Raw genomic sequence first — 17,917 nt, 5'->3', positions numbered from 1 at the left:
ATGAAGCTAAATTGTTTTTCAATAGCTCAAATAAACCATTATTCAGAGCACCTGAATAGAGGTTATCACCTCCTATTTCACAGCACTGTTCTGGAAAGTGTTCCAATTTTCTCCTATAGTGGAACGCTCTGGAAACTTGACTGCAAAAACCAAGGGAGTTCTTTCTTCATATTACTCTCATCACAAAACACGGAAGGGCAAGAAGCAGCATTGGGGCAACTGAATTCTGCAGTTAGTGACCAAAACCCACCTTCTCTTGTGATACAATGAAGAAAATCAGAAGTTCTACTTCTCTGAGAAAATGCTAAAAATTTTATTTTATTCATGAAGGTGCAGGAATAAAATTGTAACCTTTTACAAGTTATTTTAGTTGTATACAAACTCCCTTGTAAGTGACAAAGAGTGTATGTGATTAAAGCCAACATTTATAAGCTAAAAGATTATGTCCTTAGCAAGTACAATGGCCAAAAGTAAGGATCTGTTGCACAAAACCCCAAGTGTCCCTTCTGCTTCCTTTCACGGAAGAAGCACATAACTGGCAAATCCAGGTAGAAAAAATTAAAAGGAAAAAAAAAATTAAAAGAAAAGCATCAGTATTCATATTAGCAATTGAAAATTTTAATATTGCTAAATGATTTGTGTGATATTGCAACTTTACATTGATAAAATAACTTGTAAATCAGCCATTTAAAAATCCAGACTTTGTAACATATGCTAAAAACCCCAAGGTTACTTGTGTATGAACCATCAATGCACTCTTTAGTGGTACACATGTAAAGCCTCCAATGAAGGGGAAGCATAACAGCTGTTTGAATAGTAGCTAGAATGGTCTTTATACCTGTAAGTACATTGGGGAGGAAATACTAAATGTCTAGAATTGCTGCACCCATCGCATTCAGTGTGCAACTGCAAACACAAGGAAAGGAACCAGTGTACAGTACTAGTACTGTTTAAATAACACACGAGATTATACATTGCAGCATAGTTATTACTACACACATACGTTCTCAGTACATGCTGGTATATAGGATCTCAAACACACATGCACACTCAGTCACAAGCACACTTCATGCATCCTCTCACAAGCAAACACACATTCACACCATTCATTTCTGCTCACAGTATCTGAAGGCTCTATATAAGGTAGATTGCTATATTGTTTGGAGCTACCACTTTTTTTTTTTTTCCTTTTTCTTTTATATAAAAGCACATGCTAAAAGATCACGTCCACAGTAATCTCGCAGCAACACTCGGAATGATCACACAAAAACCAGGGAATGTTAGTGCACACACAAAATTAAGCTAAAAAAAAATATCTTTGGAGTTCCAATCACACTGTTAGTATAACAATCCTGTTACTGTGAAGACTGGTTATAAGCTTTATAATTGATTAAGTCACACAGTGCAAAGTAAGGTCCATTGACCCTTTTGTGTAAAGGGTAGGCTGGAAGCCACATGGGTAAGTTCAATAGATAGTTCATATATACATGTGACCAGAAACACTCAAACCAGATTTGTGCTCTTAGATTGGTCATTCTGAATCACGATGCACTTCCGAAGCATCAGCTCTACAAATTGGGCAGGTACGATTTGCCTGCAAAACCAGAAACAAAAGAGGGTTTACTGTACTGACAAATACATTGTTAAGGTAACGTGTATGTGACACTGACATCTATGAATACTGAAAAGCAGTTCAAGAGTACTTGAAAACAAGAGAAGGCAAAGTGTGCTTATGCCTTTTTTAGTTTTTTTTTTTGTTATGTTAGAGTTTGTTGTTATAAGTTTGTTTGTTTGTTATAAGTTTAGCAATTCAAAATTATGTTTACAAAAAATTTGTGCCTTTTATCTTTAAAGATAAAGCAAAACAGCAAACTAGGCTTTATCTAAGTGATGGTGGTTTTATTAATGCAGATTCATAGTTATAGTATATTGCAATCAGATGGATGCAACTAAGAAGCTGTACTGTGTGCTGCAGAGAAACCCACCAAAACCGGACTAGCAACCTTGGCTGCAAATAAACATCCTATATGAGGGTGTCATGTTGTCACAAGCTCTACTGATCAGGGATCACATTTCTTCATACTCTGTTTATTCAGTTATTCTCACAGAAATCCATCATACAGACTTGGTCAATGCTGAAAGCAGACCAGGGAAAAAGTGGGGAGAGAGGGGGAAGGCAGGGGGAAAGGAGAGCAGGGGGGGCGTAGTGGTGGACAGACAGTAGGGAGAGAGAGGGGGATACAGCAGGGGAAAGGGGGAGGGAAGATATGGGGAAGAGAAGGGGGGAAAGAGGGGAGGAGAAGACAATCTGATGAAACAGGTATTCAAATAACACACACAAGCATGTCTAAATTTAGCCCTTCAGTAAAGCACTCACTGAAAATTTGTCCAGTGACTCGTTACTTTTGTAGCTTCCTTAAAAAGATAAGACACTCATGTGTATCATATCCAAGTAACATTCCTTAAGCTACTGCGAAAGTACTTCTGCCTTCTCATCCCCCTTTTTGTAATAAAGGCTCATTTCATTTTAGCAAATGATGAGGAAGCACCCAAACCCAATATGTAACATCTATGACAGGGCAAAGTGAAGAGAACTCTTCCCTGCCCCAAAATCTGTTTCATAGGTCCCAAAATTGCAGGACAAACCACTGTCAACTCAAAGTTTTTCTAAGGTAGCCAAATTTTTCAATGAAAATACATGTGAGAATCATAGAATCACAGAATGACAGGGGTCAGAAGGGACCTCTGGAGATCATCTAGTCCAACACCCCTGCCAGAGCAGGGTCACCTACAGCAGGTCATACAGGAAGGCATCCAGAAGGGTTTTGAATGTCTCCTGTGTGGAAGACTCCACAACCTCTCTGGGCAGCCCATTCCAGTGCTCTGCCATCCTTAAAGTAAAGAAGTTCCTCCTCATGTTTAGATGGAACGTCCTATGCTCAAGTTTGTGCCTGTTACCTCTTGTCCTATCACTGGGCACCACTGAAAAAAGACTGGTCCCATCCACCTGGCACACTCCCTTTAAGTATTTATGAGCATGAAAAAGATCCCCCCTCAGTCTTCTCTTCTCTAGACTAAAAAGACCCAAGTCCCTCAGCCTTTCCTCATAAGAAAGATGTTCCAGTCCCCAATCATCTTGTAACCCTTTTCCAGCAGTTCCCTGTCTCTCTTGAACTGGGGAGCCCAGAACTGGACACAGTACTCCAGATGAGGCCTCACCAGGGCAGAGTAGAGGGGGAGATGACCTCCCTTGACCTGCTGGCCACACTCTTCTTGATGCATCCCATGATACCATTGGCCTTCTTGGCCATGAGGTCACATTGCTAGCTCATGGTCATCCTGTTGTCCACCAGGACTCCCAGGTCCCTTTCCACAGAGCTGCTCTCCAGGAGGTCAGCCCCCAACCTGTACTGATGCATGGGGTTATTCCTCCCCTACACTCGCCTTTGTTGAATTTCACAAGGTTTCTCTTTGCCCAACTCTCCAGCCTGTCCAGGTCACACTGAATGGCAGCACAGCCTCCTGGTGTGTCAGCTACCCCTCCCAGTTTCGTGTCATACTTGCTGATGGTACACTCTATCCCTTCATCCAGGTCATTGATGAATATATTGAACAGGACTGGACCCAGTACTGACCCCTGGGGAACACCACTTGTTACAGACCTCCACCTGTTTTCAATCCACCCCATTATCCATTCATCTAACCCACACTTCCTAAGCTTGCCCATGAGTACGATGTGGGAGACAGTGTCAAAAGCCTTGCTGAAGTCAAAATAGACAACATCTACTGCCCTCCCCTAGTGTACCCATCCAGTCATGCCATCGTAGAAAGTAGATCAAAGTTAGTCCTTGTGAAGTCCAAGATTGCAATCCTACTTGTCATTTTATGCATACTATCCTTAATCCTGAACTCTGTCTTCTCATGATCACTGCAGGCTGCCCGCAGCCTTAATGTCCTCCACCAGTCCCAAGCATGTCTAAATTTAGCCCTTCAGTAAAGCACTCACTGAAAATTTGTCCAGTGACTCGTTACTTTTGTAGCTTCCTTAAAAAGATAAGACACTCATGTGTATCATATCCAAGTAACATTCCTTAAGCTACTGCGAAAGTACTTCTGCCTTCTCATCCCCCTTTTTGTAATAAAGGCTCATTTCATTTTAGCAAATGATGAGGAAGCACCCAAACCCAATATGTAACATCTATGACAGGGCAAAGTGAAGAGAACTCTTCCCTGCCCCAAAATCTGTTTCATAGGTCCCAAAATTGCAGGACAAACCACTGTCAACTCAAAGTTTTTCTAAGGTAGCCAAATTTTTCAATGAAAATACATGTGAGAATCATAGAATCACAGAATGACAGGGGTCAGAAGGGACCTCTGGAGATCATCTAGTCCAACACCCCTGCCAGAGCAGGGTCACCTACAGCAGGTCATACAGGAAGGCATCCAGAAGGGTTTTGAATGTCTCCTGTGTGGAAGACTCCACAACCTCTCTGGGCAGCCCATTCCAGTGCTCTGCCATCCTTAAAGTAAAGAAGTTCCTCCTCATGTTTAGATGGAACGTCCTATGCTCAAGTTTGTGCCTGTTACCTCTTGTCCTATCACTGGGCACCACTGAAAAAAGACTGGTCCCATCCACCTGGCACACTCCCTTTAAGTATTTATGAGCATGAAAAAGATCCCCCCTCAGTCTTCTCTTCTCTAGACTAAAAAGACCCAAGTCCCTCAGCCTTTCCTCATAAGAAAGATGTTCCAGTCCCCAATCATCTTGTAACCCTTTTCCAGCAGTTCCCTGTCTCTCTTGAACTGGGGAGCCCAGAACTGGACACAGTACTCCAGATGAGGCCTCACCAGGGCAGAGTAGAGGGGGAGATGACCTCCCTTGACCTGCTGGCCACACTCTTCTTGATGCATCCCATGATACCATTGGCCTTCTTGGCCATGAGGTCACATTGCTAGCTCATGGTCATCCTGTTGTCCACCAGGACTCCCAGGTCCTTTCCACAGAGCTGCTTCTCCAGGAGGTCAGCCCCCAACCTGTACTGATGCATGGGGTTATTCCTCCCCTACACTCGCCTTTGTTGAATTTCACAAGGTTTCTCTTTGCCCAACTCTCCAGCCTGTCCAGGTCACACTGAATGGCAGCACAGCCTCCTGGTGTGTCAGCTACCCCTCCCAGTTTCGTGTCATACTTGCTGATGGTACACTCTATCCCTTCATCCAGGTCATTGATGAATATATTGAACAGGACTGGACCCAGTACTGACCCCTGGGGAACACCACTTGTTACAGACCTCCACCTGTTTTCAATCCACCCCATTATCCATTCATCTAACCCACACTTCCTAAGCTTGCCCATGAGTACGATGTGGGAGACAGTGTCAAAAGCCTTGCTGAAGTCAAAATAGACAACATCTACTGCCCTCCCCTAGTGTACCCATCCAGTCATGCCATCGTAGAAAGTAGATCAAAGTTAGTCCTTGTGAAGTCCAAGATTGCAATCCTACTTGTCATTTTATGCATACTATCCTTAATCCTGAACTCTGTCTTCTCATGATCACTGCAGGCTGCCCGCAGCCTTAATGTCCTCCACCAGTCCCTCTTTGTCAGTACTAGGTCCAGTAGTACACCTCTCCTTGTTGGCTCCTCCACCACCTGAGTCAAAAAGTTATCATCAATATACTGGGAGAACCTCATGGACTGTACATGCCCAGCTGTGTAGCCTTCCCAGCAGATATCAGGGTGACTGAAGTCCCCAAGGAGAACCAGGGACTGTGATTGTGAGGTGATTCTCAGCTGTCTGTAGAAGGCCTCATCAACTTGCCCATCCTGATCAGGTCGCCAGTAATAAACACCCACAACAGTGTCTTTCATATTAGCTTGCCCCTTGATCCTTACTCACAAGCTCTCAACTCACTTTTCATCTGTCCCCTGGGGAAAGCTCGATACATTCCAGTTGCTCTCTCACACAAAGGGCAACTCCACCACCTCACCTTGCTGGCCTATCTTTCCTAAACACATCACAGCCATGCATGACAGCATTCCGGTCATGTGAGCTATCCCACCAGGTCTCAGTAACTGCAATGAGATCATGGCTCTGCGACTGCACACAGATCTCAAATTCTCCTAGTTCGTTCCCCATGCTGCGTGCATTAGTGTATAAGCATTCCAGAGAGGCAGTTCGATCATTTAGTTTCAACCCCTTTGCCATGGGCAGGGATACCTTTCACTACATCAGGCTGCACAAAACCCCATCCAACCTGGCCTTGAACACCTCCAAGGATGGGGCATCCACAACTTCTCTGGACAACCCGTTCCAGTGTCTCACCACCCTCACAGTAAAGAATTTCTTACTAAAATCTAATCTAAATTTACCATCTTTCAGTTTAAAACTGTTACTCCTTGTCCTACACTCCCTGATAAAGAGTCCCTCCCCATCTTTCCTGTAGGCCCCCTTCAGATATTGGAAGGCGTCTTCCCAGAGCCTTCTCTTCTCCAGGCTGAACAACCCCAATTCTCTCAGCCTGTCCTCATAGCAGAGGTGCTGCAGCCCTTAGATCATCTTTGTGGCACTCCTCTGCACTTGCTGCAACAGGTCCACATCGTTCTTATGTTGAGGGTTCCAGGGCTGGATGCGTTACTCCAGGTGGGGTTTCACAAGAGTGGAGTAGAAGGTCAGAATCACCTTGTTTGACCTGCTAGCCACACTTCTTTTGATGCATCCCAGGATGCAGTTGGCTTTCTGGGCTGTGAGTGCATGTTGGCAGCTCACGTTGAACTTCTTGTCAACCAACACCTCCAAGTCCTTCTCCTCAGGGCTGCCCTCAATCCATTCTCCTCCTAGCCTATATTTGTGCTTGGGATTGCCCCGACCCAGGTACAAGACCTTGCACTTGGCCTTGTTGAAATTCATGAGGTTGGCACAGGCCCACCTCTCAAGCCTGTCCAGGTGCCTCTGCATGGCATCCCTTCCCTCCAGGGCATCAGCTGCCCCACACAGCTTGGTATCATAGGCAAACTAGCTGAGGGTGCACTGAATCCCACTGTCCATGTCGCCAACAAAGATGTTAAACAGCACCGGCTCCAGTACCAATCCCTGAGGAACGCCGCTCACCACTGACCTCCACCTGGACACTGAGCCACTGACCGCAACTCTTTGAGTGCAGCCATCCAGCCAATTCCTTACCACCGAGTGATCCATTGGTCAAATCCATGTCTCTCCAATTTAGAGATAAGAATGTCAAGCGGGTCAGTGTCAAGTGCTTTGCACAAGTCCAGGCAGATGACGTCTGCTGCTCTCCCCTTATCCACCAACACTGTATTGCCATTGTATAAGGCCTCCAAACTGGCCTGTAGTTCCCCGAGTCTTCTTTTTTGCCCTTTCTAAAAATGAGGTTTACCTTTCCCCTTTTCCAGTTAGTGTGAACTTCACCAGACTGCAACGACTTCTCAAATATGATAGATAGATAGTGGCCTGGCAACTTCATCCACAAGTTCCCTCAGGACCCGTGGATGAATCTCATCAGGTCCCATGGGTTTGTGCACCTCCACATTCCTTAGATGGTGTCAAACCTGATCTTCTGCTACAGCGTGCGGTACCTCATTCTCCCAGTCTCTGCCTTTGACTTCTGCAACTTGTGGTGTGGCTTTAGCACTTGTGGTGTGGCTTTAGCACTTGCCAGGGAAGACTGAGGCAAAAAAGTCACTGAGTACCTCAGCATTCTCCATATCCCAAGTGAACAGGTGAACAGGTCTCCCGTTTCCTTCCGGAAAGGGCTCACATTTTCCCTAATCTTCCCTTTTACCACCGACATACCTACAGAAGCTTTTCCTGTTGCCCTTGATGTCCCTGGTGAGATTTAACTCTATCTGGGCTTTAGCTTTCCTAACGTGATCCCTGGATGCTGTATTTCTCCCAGGTTACCTGTCCTTGCTTCCACCCTCTGTAGGCTTCCTATTTCTGTTTTAGTTTCTCCAGGAACTCCTTGTTTATCTATGCAGGCCTCCTGGCATTTTTTCCTGACTTCCTCTTAGTTGGGATGCATCGCTCCTGGGCTTGGAGGAAGTGATCGTTGAATATTAACCAGCTTTTTTGGTCCCCTCTTCCCTCCAGGGCTTTATCCCATGATACTCTGCCAAGAGGCCAAAGTCTGCTCTCCTGAAGTCCAGGGTAGTGAGCTTGCTGTATGCCCTCCTCACTTAGATAAATAATGAAGTATCTACCATTTGTAGCATTAAACAGAGCATTCAGTGGGAGTAATTTCTTGATAGGAATTGCAGAAATAAACCCACTGTGCTAGGATGAAGTGAATACTTATGGACACCACATCACTGCTTTTTAAGTAATTTTTCTAGATCATACATGAACATCATGTTTTCAATTTAGTTGTGTTCTTGTGCCTTTCATGAAATTCATTCCCCTTCCTGGTATTTAACACGACTCTTTGGTGCAAAAAGAAGAGTAAGGTGTACGTAATATTTTAATATTGACCTACTAACTAGCCACTCTTCCAGGCAAACTTACTTCTTGTACTGTAAGGAGAGAGCTGCACAATGAACCAACTGATGTATTTTATTATATTTTATAGAAATTTATAGCTAAAGTGAACTGTATTTAGAGTAATGGATCTGTACGGCTACTACAGTCCCCTAAAAAGCACTGCACGACTTTGGTGTTTGTTGATCAGAACCAAGTTAAACTACAGTTAGTTTGTCTTTTCTTAGATATAATACAGCATTTCCTACCAGAACATTAAATATAAAGCAAGTTATCTGGTCCTAAGCCCCCAGGGTGAAAATAGATCACGGTTTCAAGCTGTCCTTTGGAATGATAACTAACTTTTACTTTACAAAATAACAGATTTCTCACGTATTTGTATTTGACTAAAGGATTTAAGATATTAAGAAATAACCAAATACTGTGAAATATGAAAGTTAACAATACTATGAAAAGGAAAAGGATAACCTCCCTCTTGTTAATTCTGTTTTCTCCACTGTATTACATCTTCTCTCACAAGTCTTTAACCTTGCTTAACCAGGGAAATATAAATTAAAGTGGGCAACCTAAGTGGGCACTCTAAAGGAACATTTCCTCTCACGTGCTCACACTACCTAAAAAGGTAGTACTGCACACTGCATTATACCAGCAGGGCAGATCAAACTTTTCATGCATAGACAAGCCACCAAACTTTCTTAGATACCTTTATTTTTGCACCATCATCACCAGTGTAATGTGGATTATATTTTTTTAAATAATTAGATTGGATCACCAACCTCTTACTGAAATCTTTTGCTAACAACATGGTGAAACTTAAAAGAATCAACTTGACTCCACAGTTCTAGAAATATTCCTATAGCAAATACTTTCTTCAAAGAAACAAGATTAAATCAGTATAACATAAGGACAAACTGCTAACTTCTTTCTTTTTTTATCTTGTAGAAAATAATTACAAGTACTGAAAGCTATGATTTTTACCTTCCCTTGCAGAATTCATTAACATGACTTTGGCTGGATGATGTGAATTAAGTGGATGTGGACAAAATTATACTATCAACATATAAAAAAGGTTGTCAAATACATGAAGGAATGGACACAAGCAAAACTATAGCACAAAATATCTTCCAGTTATCCTCAATTACAGATGTTTGCTGCTTAACTGTAACCAAGTTTGGCTGTAACTAAAATAGGCTTGTGTTACAGGTAATTTGTTATAGTTTGAAAAGCAAAATAATCTTTATTTTCTTACAACATCTTCGTACCAGTGTAATTAAACCCACATGGTACAAATATATTGCATTAGCAATTCTGTGCTATGATGCTTTAACCTTGTCTAGCTTATTCTGCATCTAGCTCTGGAATACATGAAGGCAATACAAGCAGTTTTAGGCGGGTGTAACTGCACCCCCTTTAGGCCTAAGATTGTGTATCTTACACCTCATCCCCCCAGCTTGCCTACGCTCTTATGCTCAGAGTTTTTCTGTGACAAGACAACCTTTAGAAAATACCACACTTCATGATCTGTTTGAAAATACATCGTTTCTAGGCTGGGTCAGGAACATCAGAAAAAAAGCTCTTTCACCACTACTACAGTACATCTATGATTCTGAAAATTAAGACTGAACTAAATCTGCTTTTTTCACTTTGCTGTTCTGAATTCGATAGTGAGTTCATTACCAATTGAAAGTACTAAATCTAACTGCAGAACTGCCAGGCTAGAGTCCCAAAAAAGCTTAATTCAACATACTTGTCTGACTCTTGAACTCAATGTCAGGTAAGAAAAAGCATAAGAACAGGACAAGCATGCATGATACTTCCCTGACATGTTCTTCTAACTTCCAGCAATCTGCAGATCAGGGGCTCTATGAATCAGAGGTATATTTTTTTGCATTAATAGCCTGGAAAGAGCTGTCTTTTTCAAAATCTATGTAACTGATTTAACCTATATAGACCTATAGCATCTGTTATCTCACAGGCTGTGTCAAATGATCTTAGTTCTTTTTTTCATAAAATGGAGTGAATACTACCTCTAGATACTCTGTCCACATCACAAATGATTTACAAAGTTTCATGCAATGAAAAAACTTGACAAATCTAGTGTGAACACACCTTGAGAGGAGTAGGGAGACACTGGAGAATACCACAGGGATATATATAATCTACTCTTAATTTGCAGTTACTGAATAAAACAGTATAAGTCTAGCACAGATATATCGATAACATTATGTGTGGGGGCTGTGTGTGTTGGATGTGGCTTTTTAATCTGACAATAAAAAACCTAGGTGTTTACATTCCTCTTGTTCATTCTCAAGTATCTGCATGGATTCAGATACTGAAGGACACCAGTTCTACTGAAAGGTATGAGCATTGTTGTGGAAACATTTACACTGGCCTTAGATTTTGCAGAAGCCTTAGACTACCATGAGTACTGTAGCCCAAGAGCCATTTCATATCCTAGTTTTTAAAATCCTTCTCATTATTCTTGATATCTTGTTAGCCAAAAGAACGCTGTCAGTATTAACTTGATTTTTTTCATTCTCTGCACTGAATCTTTTAGTGTATGCTGAAGATATGCATTTTCTTGCTTTTATGAAGCCATAAAGGCAAGGGGTTTTAATTCCTTTTTCTAAAACAACACACACCATCTGTAATTCTCGAAGGCCTGTATCCTGTATTAATATGGGATCATTGCAGCTTGAAATGTGCTACACAACAGACTATACACAGATTTAAACTAAAGCTGAACAGAATAAAATACCAAAAAAAGGCAAGGCAAGATGGAGAGCAATACCTCAGCAGATCTGGCTAATGCACCTGGTAGAGATGTCTGTGTATCACCACCTACTTATTTGTATTTCCTGTTCTTCACGCCTACTGTACTGCTGTTGTTTTCTCTGTCCTTTTACTGGACTGCCGAATTCTAGAGCCTTTCTTTTCTGCTCAAATTCTCTTGGAAGGGTATATCATAATTTTGTAAAACTATAATTTCTGTTTGTATATATTACTTTCCTCTATATCTGTATATATGCATACACATATATGTACACACGTAACACACTTTATTTGCCCCAGAACCTAACGTTAATAGCAAAGTGGCGGAGGAAGGTACTAGTACTCATTCTTGCTACGCAGGATATGTGAACAGTTAAAGCCACCATCATCAAAGAAACTCTAACTCATACTTCCTATATTATTATGTAATATTTTGGTTTTCAAGTCTTTAATTTCACATATTACTCAAATTCACAGTCATTGTTTTGTGCAAATGGAAAACACAGTAAGTTCTGTTAATGAAAATAGTTCTCTTCATATTAGTTTTTCCTTGTGCCAAAAATTATAAAGAAACACCCTTCATCAACTGTTAGAAAAAACATCCTAAGCAGGCAATGCTTCCACTCTGTTAGCATTTCTAGCCTAAGTATTAAAAATGTGAAACAGGATGAAATGAAGTGGAAGAGCAAAATACACCCACCCCCTCCCCCCAAACTACATAATGAATTCCCTATAAGTTAGGAATTTTGGTTTTGGTTTTTTTTTTTACCTTCAGCCATTTATCAACACACTTAGCATGGAACTCGTGGTTACAGGGTAAGACTCTAAGTAGCTGCCTTGACTCAAAATCACACATGCACACCACACACCTAAAAAAGACAAAGTTCAAATGTATCTGCTATGTAAGAACAACAAATACATATTCCATACAAAATTTTACAGGTACGACTGCAACATGGTAGCTCTTTTACTCCTTGGGAAGCTAGTTATCTGTATCTGTGGTTGAGATGTGAAGCATGACAACGTAAACTGAGAACTGCTTTTGTGGGTTTTTTTCTTCTGTGCTTTCAAATCACAAAGCAAGCGCTCCTGCTCACAGGAGCTCACGGACCCAACCAATAGAACAGATGTTTAATTGAAATTCAAAATGGCAAAGGTAGTGATCTATAAATTCACTCCCTACTGATACTTGTAAGTCACACTGAGGGTCACTGCAAATGGAATATCAGAGAAAAATCCTTACACTGAAGTTCAAACATTAGACAGCCTTTGGTACTAAGTCACTTTAACTACCTTCATATCTATACTGCCTTTTTCACTTGGTTGTGCAGATCTTTCAGACACAGTAAGTTAATGGGTTTTACAAATAAGAAGATGCACTCTTAAACCACTGACCAAGCTCTATTGGAAGCACTTGAAACTTCAGCACTTGAAACTATTTTAACAAAGGCTAAATTCCAAGTTGACAATGTCACTTTGATATCTAGTATTCTGAACAAAATCTAGAACACCTTACTTTCATCTTAATTTTTTAAATGCCCAAGAAATAAATTTAAACATAGCTAAATGATGTAAGACTAGTGAGAAGTTTTAAAGTAAGGATAGTGTTTGATCCGGAAAGCAATCCAAGGAAAAAAAAAAAAGAAAATTAAACTCTTCACTGACATGACTGCTTTTAAAGCCCTTCTGACCTAGCTAAGGCTGCAAGTTAAAGAAATGAAAATATAGCCACCTAAATTATGGACCTTTGAAAAAGACCAATGTACTCACAACGTCTGTTCTGACTGGTGGTTGTTTGGATTGAATCTATAGGATGGAAGTTGTTCAATGTCTGCCTTTGTCAATCCTCGTGGTTTGGCTTCTCCCAGACGTTCTGCCAAATTCAGCAGTGCCTGCAAAACATGGAAACTGGACATTTAAAAATTCACTGCTCAAACAGGCTCTGGTTCCACTAGAGGTGGGGCTGCCACTACTTCACTACCCCAGCTGGTAGCACAGAACAGCCCTCTATCAAGAAATGTTTAGAACCTTAGTTCTCCCCAACGATAGAAAAGTCTTTTCAGAATTCAACCATCTTTGTAATTATGTAAGATGTTTTCTTTGGGATTTCAAAACCTCCAGGACCCAATTTCCAATTAGTCCTGTGGCTGCATGCACAGCTTTGTAAGTATTTTGCTTCTGAAGGATTCTCTCACCCCGCTATATAATTATAGTGCTGGTAACCAGAAAAAATAGTGAACAAATTTGCTTCCTAAGAATACGTGAGTCTGGTCTTGCGAGAGAAACCAAGAATTTAATGGGACAGGTTCTGATTCCCAGTCCATGTCTTGGGCTAGCTGAACTGAAATAAGGAGATTTTATCCTGAATCTGGAAAACAATACGTATCATCAAACTTTAAGCATTTTTTTTTGTTCAATTTTATGTTCATTTTCTACAAGCCAAGCATTGCAACTAAAAGCCTCTCATGTAAATAATTTTCCCTCCTGTCATGTATTTAACTTGCATTCCTTCACAAGGAACACTAGGAAAAATATCATTATAAATGTGATGGAGAATCAAGGCATAGAGAAAGTTAAAAGACTTGGTGAAAGCTGTGAACAGTACTGATCACAAAGAGATTTCTAATACTGTCAAACTTAGGGCCCAAATTCTCAGAAATAAGATGATGCCTCTTCTGAACTAGCACAGAAGTTATCACAGAAGTGCTCATTGTTAAACTGAAAATGTGCAACTACACAGAGCTCTTAAGGGGACCACAGGCAAAGAGATGCAAAAGTAAGCATTGATGACAACTGTTTGAAGAGAAATCAAATGGAATCCAATAGTCTCGGAGCCAGCAAAGACACGATAGCTGGGACTGCCCCATAGTCATCTAGGATATTAAAGAGGGTACCTTCCTGAGGGCCACGAGATAAGGCAGTAAGGCAGTTTTATAAACATTATATTTAGATTAATTAATCCTATGACATTAATGCTATTCTATATTAACACTATTCTGCAAAGTTACGCACATAAAACTAGTAACTTCTTAACTTTTGAAAGTGCTTCACTGCTGTTTGATATTTACAATCAATTAAAATTCAAAAGGAGAAGAGTACCATGTAGAACACATAAGCTGAACAATTTAACAATTACTAGGCTGGAAGTGTGGATTCTAAGATAGAGCAATAGACAAAAAGTAAAGCTAAGCAGTTCTAATATCCAATACTGCAAAAAAATCTGAAAGGATGGTTTCTGGATTCAGTCTTCACAGTCATAACATTTATTTGAAAGGCAAAAGCAGGATTAAAAGCAAAATATAATAAAATGTTATGTATTGCTTGAGCTAACACCTGTTCTTTAAAGGTAGCTGTAGTTTGCACACCAACCTCATAGTTTTCTACCTCGCCATCTTCCACATCCAACTCAAAGCTGAAAGCTGGTCCAACTGCAGGTGGCACTGGGAGCATTGATCTACCATGAGAGCAAACAATGATAAGGTTCAGCATCTTGCTGAAGGAAAGCACAGAAACATCTGGCAGAGGTCAAGTTACCTTATTGATCCCTCTCAAATCAACAAGTTCTCAGAACTGGTAAAAATGTTAAGTTTGAAGTCAGGAATAGACTTTTGAAGTAAAAGAGTCACAGGAAAATGCTAATTCTGCCACTTTTTGATACTGGGAGTGATGCCTTTTTAATTGCGTGCATGTTTCAACTGGTATTTCCAGCCAGGCTCAGCATTATTACAGAAACTAATCTCTTGATTATCACAGATTATGGAGAGGTAAAACTGACAATGAATTGACATTATGGTTTTAAGTGTTTTATTTCTTTAAGTGGATAAAATAACTACAAAGAAAAGGAAATTCGCTCTCCAACAGAAAACTCTTGAAACTTTTCTAAGCCTAAAACACACAATGAAGATAAACACGATATACTACTGGACCAACTTCCATACTAAAGGCAAGCACAAACTCACATTCTCACATACTGTGATGTTGGTTAAGCACAATCTCTTCAGATAAGAGAGGCGAGAGAGATGTTTTCCTGTTTTTATATTCAACAAGTGGTTTTACCCCCCAAGATAGTACTATGAGTCAAAACGTAATGCACAGACATAGAAATCACAAATTCACCGCACTAAAATATACTAAAATCCCACTGAAGTCATCAGGAATTACTGTGCCACATCATGTCCTCAACAGCAAGATACCAAGAAGCTATGACATCACTCTCAGACTGTAAGACGCAAAGTTGAACAACTTCACTGGATCAGACTTCTGGTACCATTTCCATGCCACGTCTGAAAGTGCACAGAGAGAAACTACAGATCTGGTGCCTATGTTTGATTATTTCCTTGTCAATGTCATGTTTGCCACCAGAAAATAATCTCTGTTTTCCAAACTTTTCATACTTATTTCCAAAACAGAACACTGAAGGGTAATAAATCTCAGGTCACATAGCCACACCCCCCCCCCGAAAGTCTACCAAAAGACACTATAGATAATTCCTAAATGTTAACTGTCCCACATCTTTTCTAGAAACAGCTAGTCAGAGGCAGAACAGAAATTCCACAGCGGATTAGCAGTTCAGCGAACAAAGAGTAACACATCACAGAAAGCTCCCACCCTTGCGTTTCATAATTAAGAACCAAATCAAATGAATTCATTCTGTAAGTGAAGACTCCTAGGACTTTATCCTACAGTGTAACCATGCCTCTGTAAGAGTATCCAAGAACCAAGTTTTAAAATTTGTTGAAAATTTTATGGAAGAGTTCAGAAACAAAAGGCTACTATGCCTCAAAAAACCTACAAAACTGCATTGGACAAAACTGTTCACTTTTATTTTTCCTTGCTCAAGGGTATATGCCATTCAAAATTGGCTGAGAATTTTACAGAAATGGAAGTCTTCCTCCTCTCTGGGACAGCTGAACTATGCCTGTTCTCTGGCAGAGTCAAACAATAAAAGTGCCAAGACTCTTGTTGAAAGTCAGGTGACTTCTTAATAGCCTATATGGAAGCAATTGTACTTTGAACTTACAGCACATAGGGTAATAGGCTGGGGTGGTAAGGGTGTGGTGGTATTGGCTGCTGTGATCGGTATCTGCTGCGCCCTGTGAGTCTTCGAGGCATAAAAGTGGGGTAAGGCTGCAAGAAAGAAGAAAATAAGCTGCAACTGGAGCTTGTGTCCAGTTCTTGGCTCCCCAGCACAAGACAGACATGGACATACTGGAGAGAGTCCAACACAGGGCCACTAAGATGGGACTAGAACATCTCACATATGAGGAACAGCTGAGAGAGATGGGACTGTTCAGCCGAGAGAAGAGAAGGCTCAGGGGGATCTTATCAATGTATATAAATACCTGAAGGGAGGGTGCAAAGAAGATGGAGCCAGGCTCTTTTCAGTGGTGCCCAGTGACAGGACCAGAGGCAATGGGCACAAACTGAAACACAGGAGGCTCCGTTTGAACATCAGGAAACACTTCTTTACCATGAAGGTGACTGAGCACTGCCACAGGTTGCCCAAAGAGGTGGGGAGTCTCCCTCCTTGGAGATACTCAAAAGCTGACTGGACTTGGTCCTGGGCAACCGGCTTTAGGTGGCCCTGCTTGAGCAGGGGGGTTGGACCACATGACCTCCCTTCCAACCTCATCCAGTCTGTGAGTCTGTGATTCAACACTTTGTTTGCTTAATCATGAAATAAAATGAAATCTGAATACTGTAATCCATTTTCAATAAAGCATTATTTTAAAAATCCAGCCTCTACTCAAATCCAAAAGAAACTCAGCCTCAGTTCAAAACGATTCCTATTGTTAACACACAATCATACCCTTCCATGTGAAAAAACAGTAAAACACAACAGAAATCCTTGCAAGGTCTTGTGTGCTTAGTCTACATGCAGGCCAGTTTGTGAAACAGGACTTGAACTGCTGACTCTTTTGTTTATATAAAAGCTCAGGCTTTAGGCCTGGTGCTGTCATGCGGGCTTGCACACAAGTGGTTGAATAGAGAAGCCTTAAAAAAAAAAAAATCTTAAAACCAAGTTTTTTTAAAAAAACTCTTTTTAAAAAAAAAACTTTTAAGCTGTAGTGTATATTTACATTTATGTTAAAGAAAGCTTAAAGCCTTGAAACCTCAAGTGTATGTGGAGAGTTTAATCAGCACAATTTCTGCAGCAGGACAATGCCTAAAGAGACAATCAAGCCTAAAGCCTCAATGTATTCTTTCCATGGATAAATCAGGGCTTTTTTGTGATACTGTTTTTCATTTGCATGCTAAGCTCTTTACTTTTATATTTAAGTTTTCATTATAATTGTTCAAAATTCCTTGCATTACCTACTACAATGGGGACATATATGGTAAAATTTTCAGCTTAAATGCAAACTATATTTTTCCAGAAATATTCAAAGTACTAAATTTTTTTTAGTAATCTTTAAAATTGAATTTCACGTACCATTACTAAATTCATATTTGAAGGCCTTGAGACTTTTTTTCTTAAACAAAGAACGCTCGAAGTCTTTACTAACATGTTTTTCTTCCTTCATGTTTGAAATTTAAGAAAATGCAAAAGTCCAACACTACCAATGACTAACCTAAACCCCCCTAACTTTACAATGGAAACAGTATTAATAGGTAGCCATGGTCATACATAAAATTTACATATATATATTT

General features: G+C 40.7%; 1 protein-coding gene across 1 annotated transcript in view; it reads right to left on the bottom strand.

The window, feature by feature from the left end:
* Positions 1–1,137: 1,137 nt before the first annotated feature.
* Positions 1,138–17,917, bottom strand: part of RNF38 (ring finger protein 38) — a 32,662-nt gene continuing 15,882 nt past the window's right edge. Inside the window, exons 6-10 of the mRNA XM_009884204.1 lie at positions 16,287–16,393; positions 14,636–14,720; positions 13,037–13,158; positions 12,036–12,135; positions 1,138–1,594 (exon numbers count right to left, since the gene is read on the bottom strand). Of these exons, the coding sequence (XP_009882506.1) occupies positions 1,532–1,594; positions 12,036–12,135; positions 13,037–13,158; positions 14,636–14,720; positions 16,287–16,393 (477 nt within the window). The 3' untranslated portion in view covers positions 1,138–1,531. The remainder of the gene's footprint in view (positions 1,595–12,035; positions 12,136–13,036; positions 13,159–14,635; positions 14,721–16,286; positions 16,394–17,917) is intronic.

This window comes from Charadrius vociferus, unplaced genomic scaffold, assembly GCF_000708025.1.
Source record: "Charadrius vociferus isolate BGI_N301 unplaced genomic scaffold, ASM70802v2 scaffold95, whole genome shotgun sequence".
Lineage (NCBI taxonomy): Eukaryota > Metazoa > Chordata > Aves > Charadriiformes > Charadriidae > Charadrius > Charadrius vociferus.
This window is presented reverse-complemented; position numbering and strand designations above follow the sequence as displayed.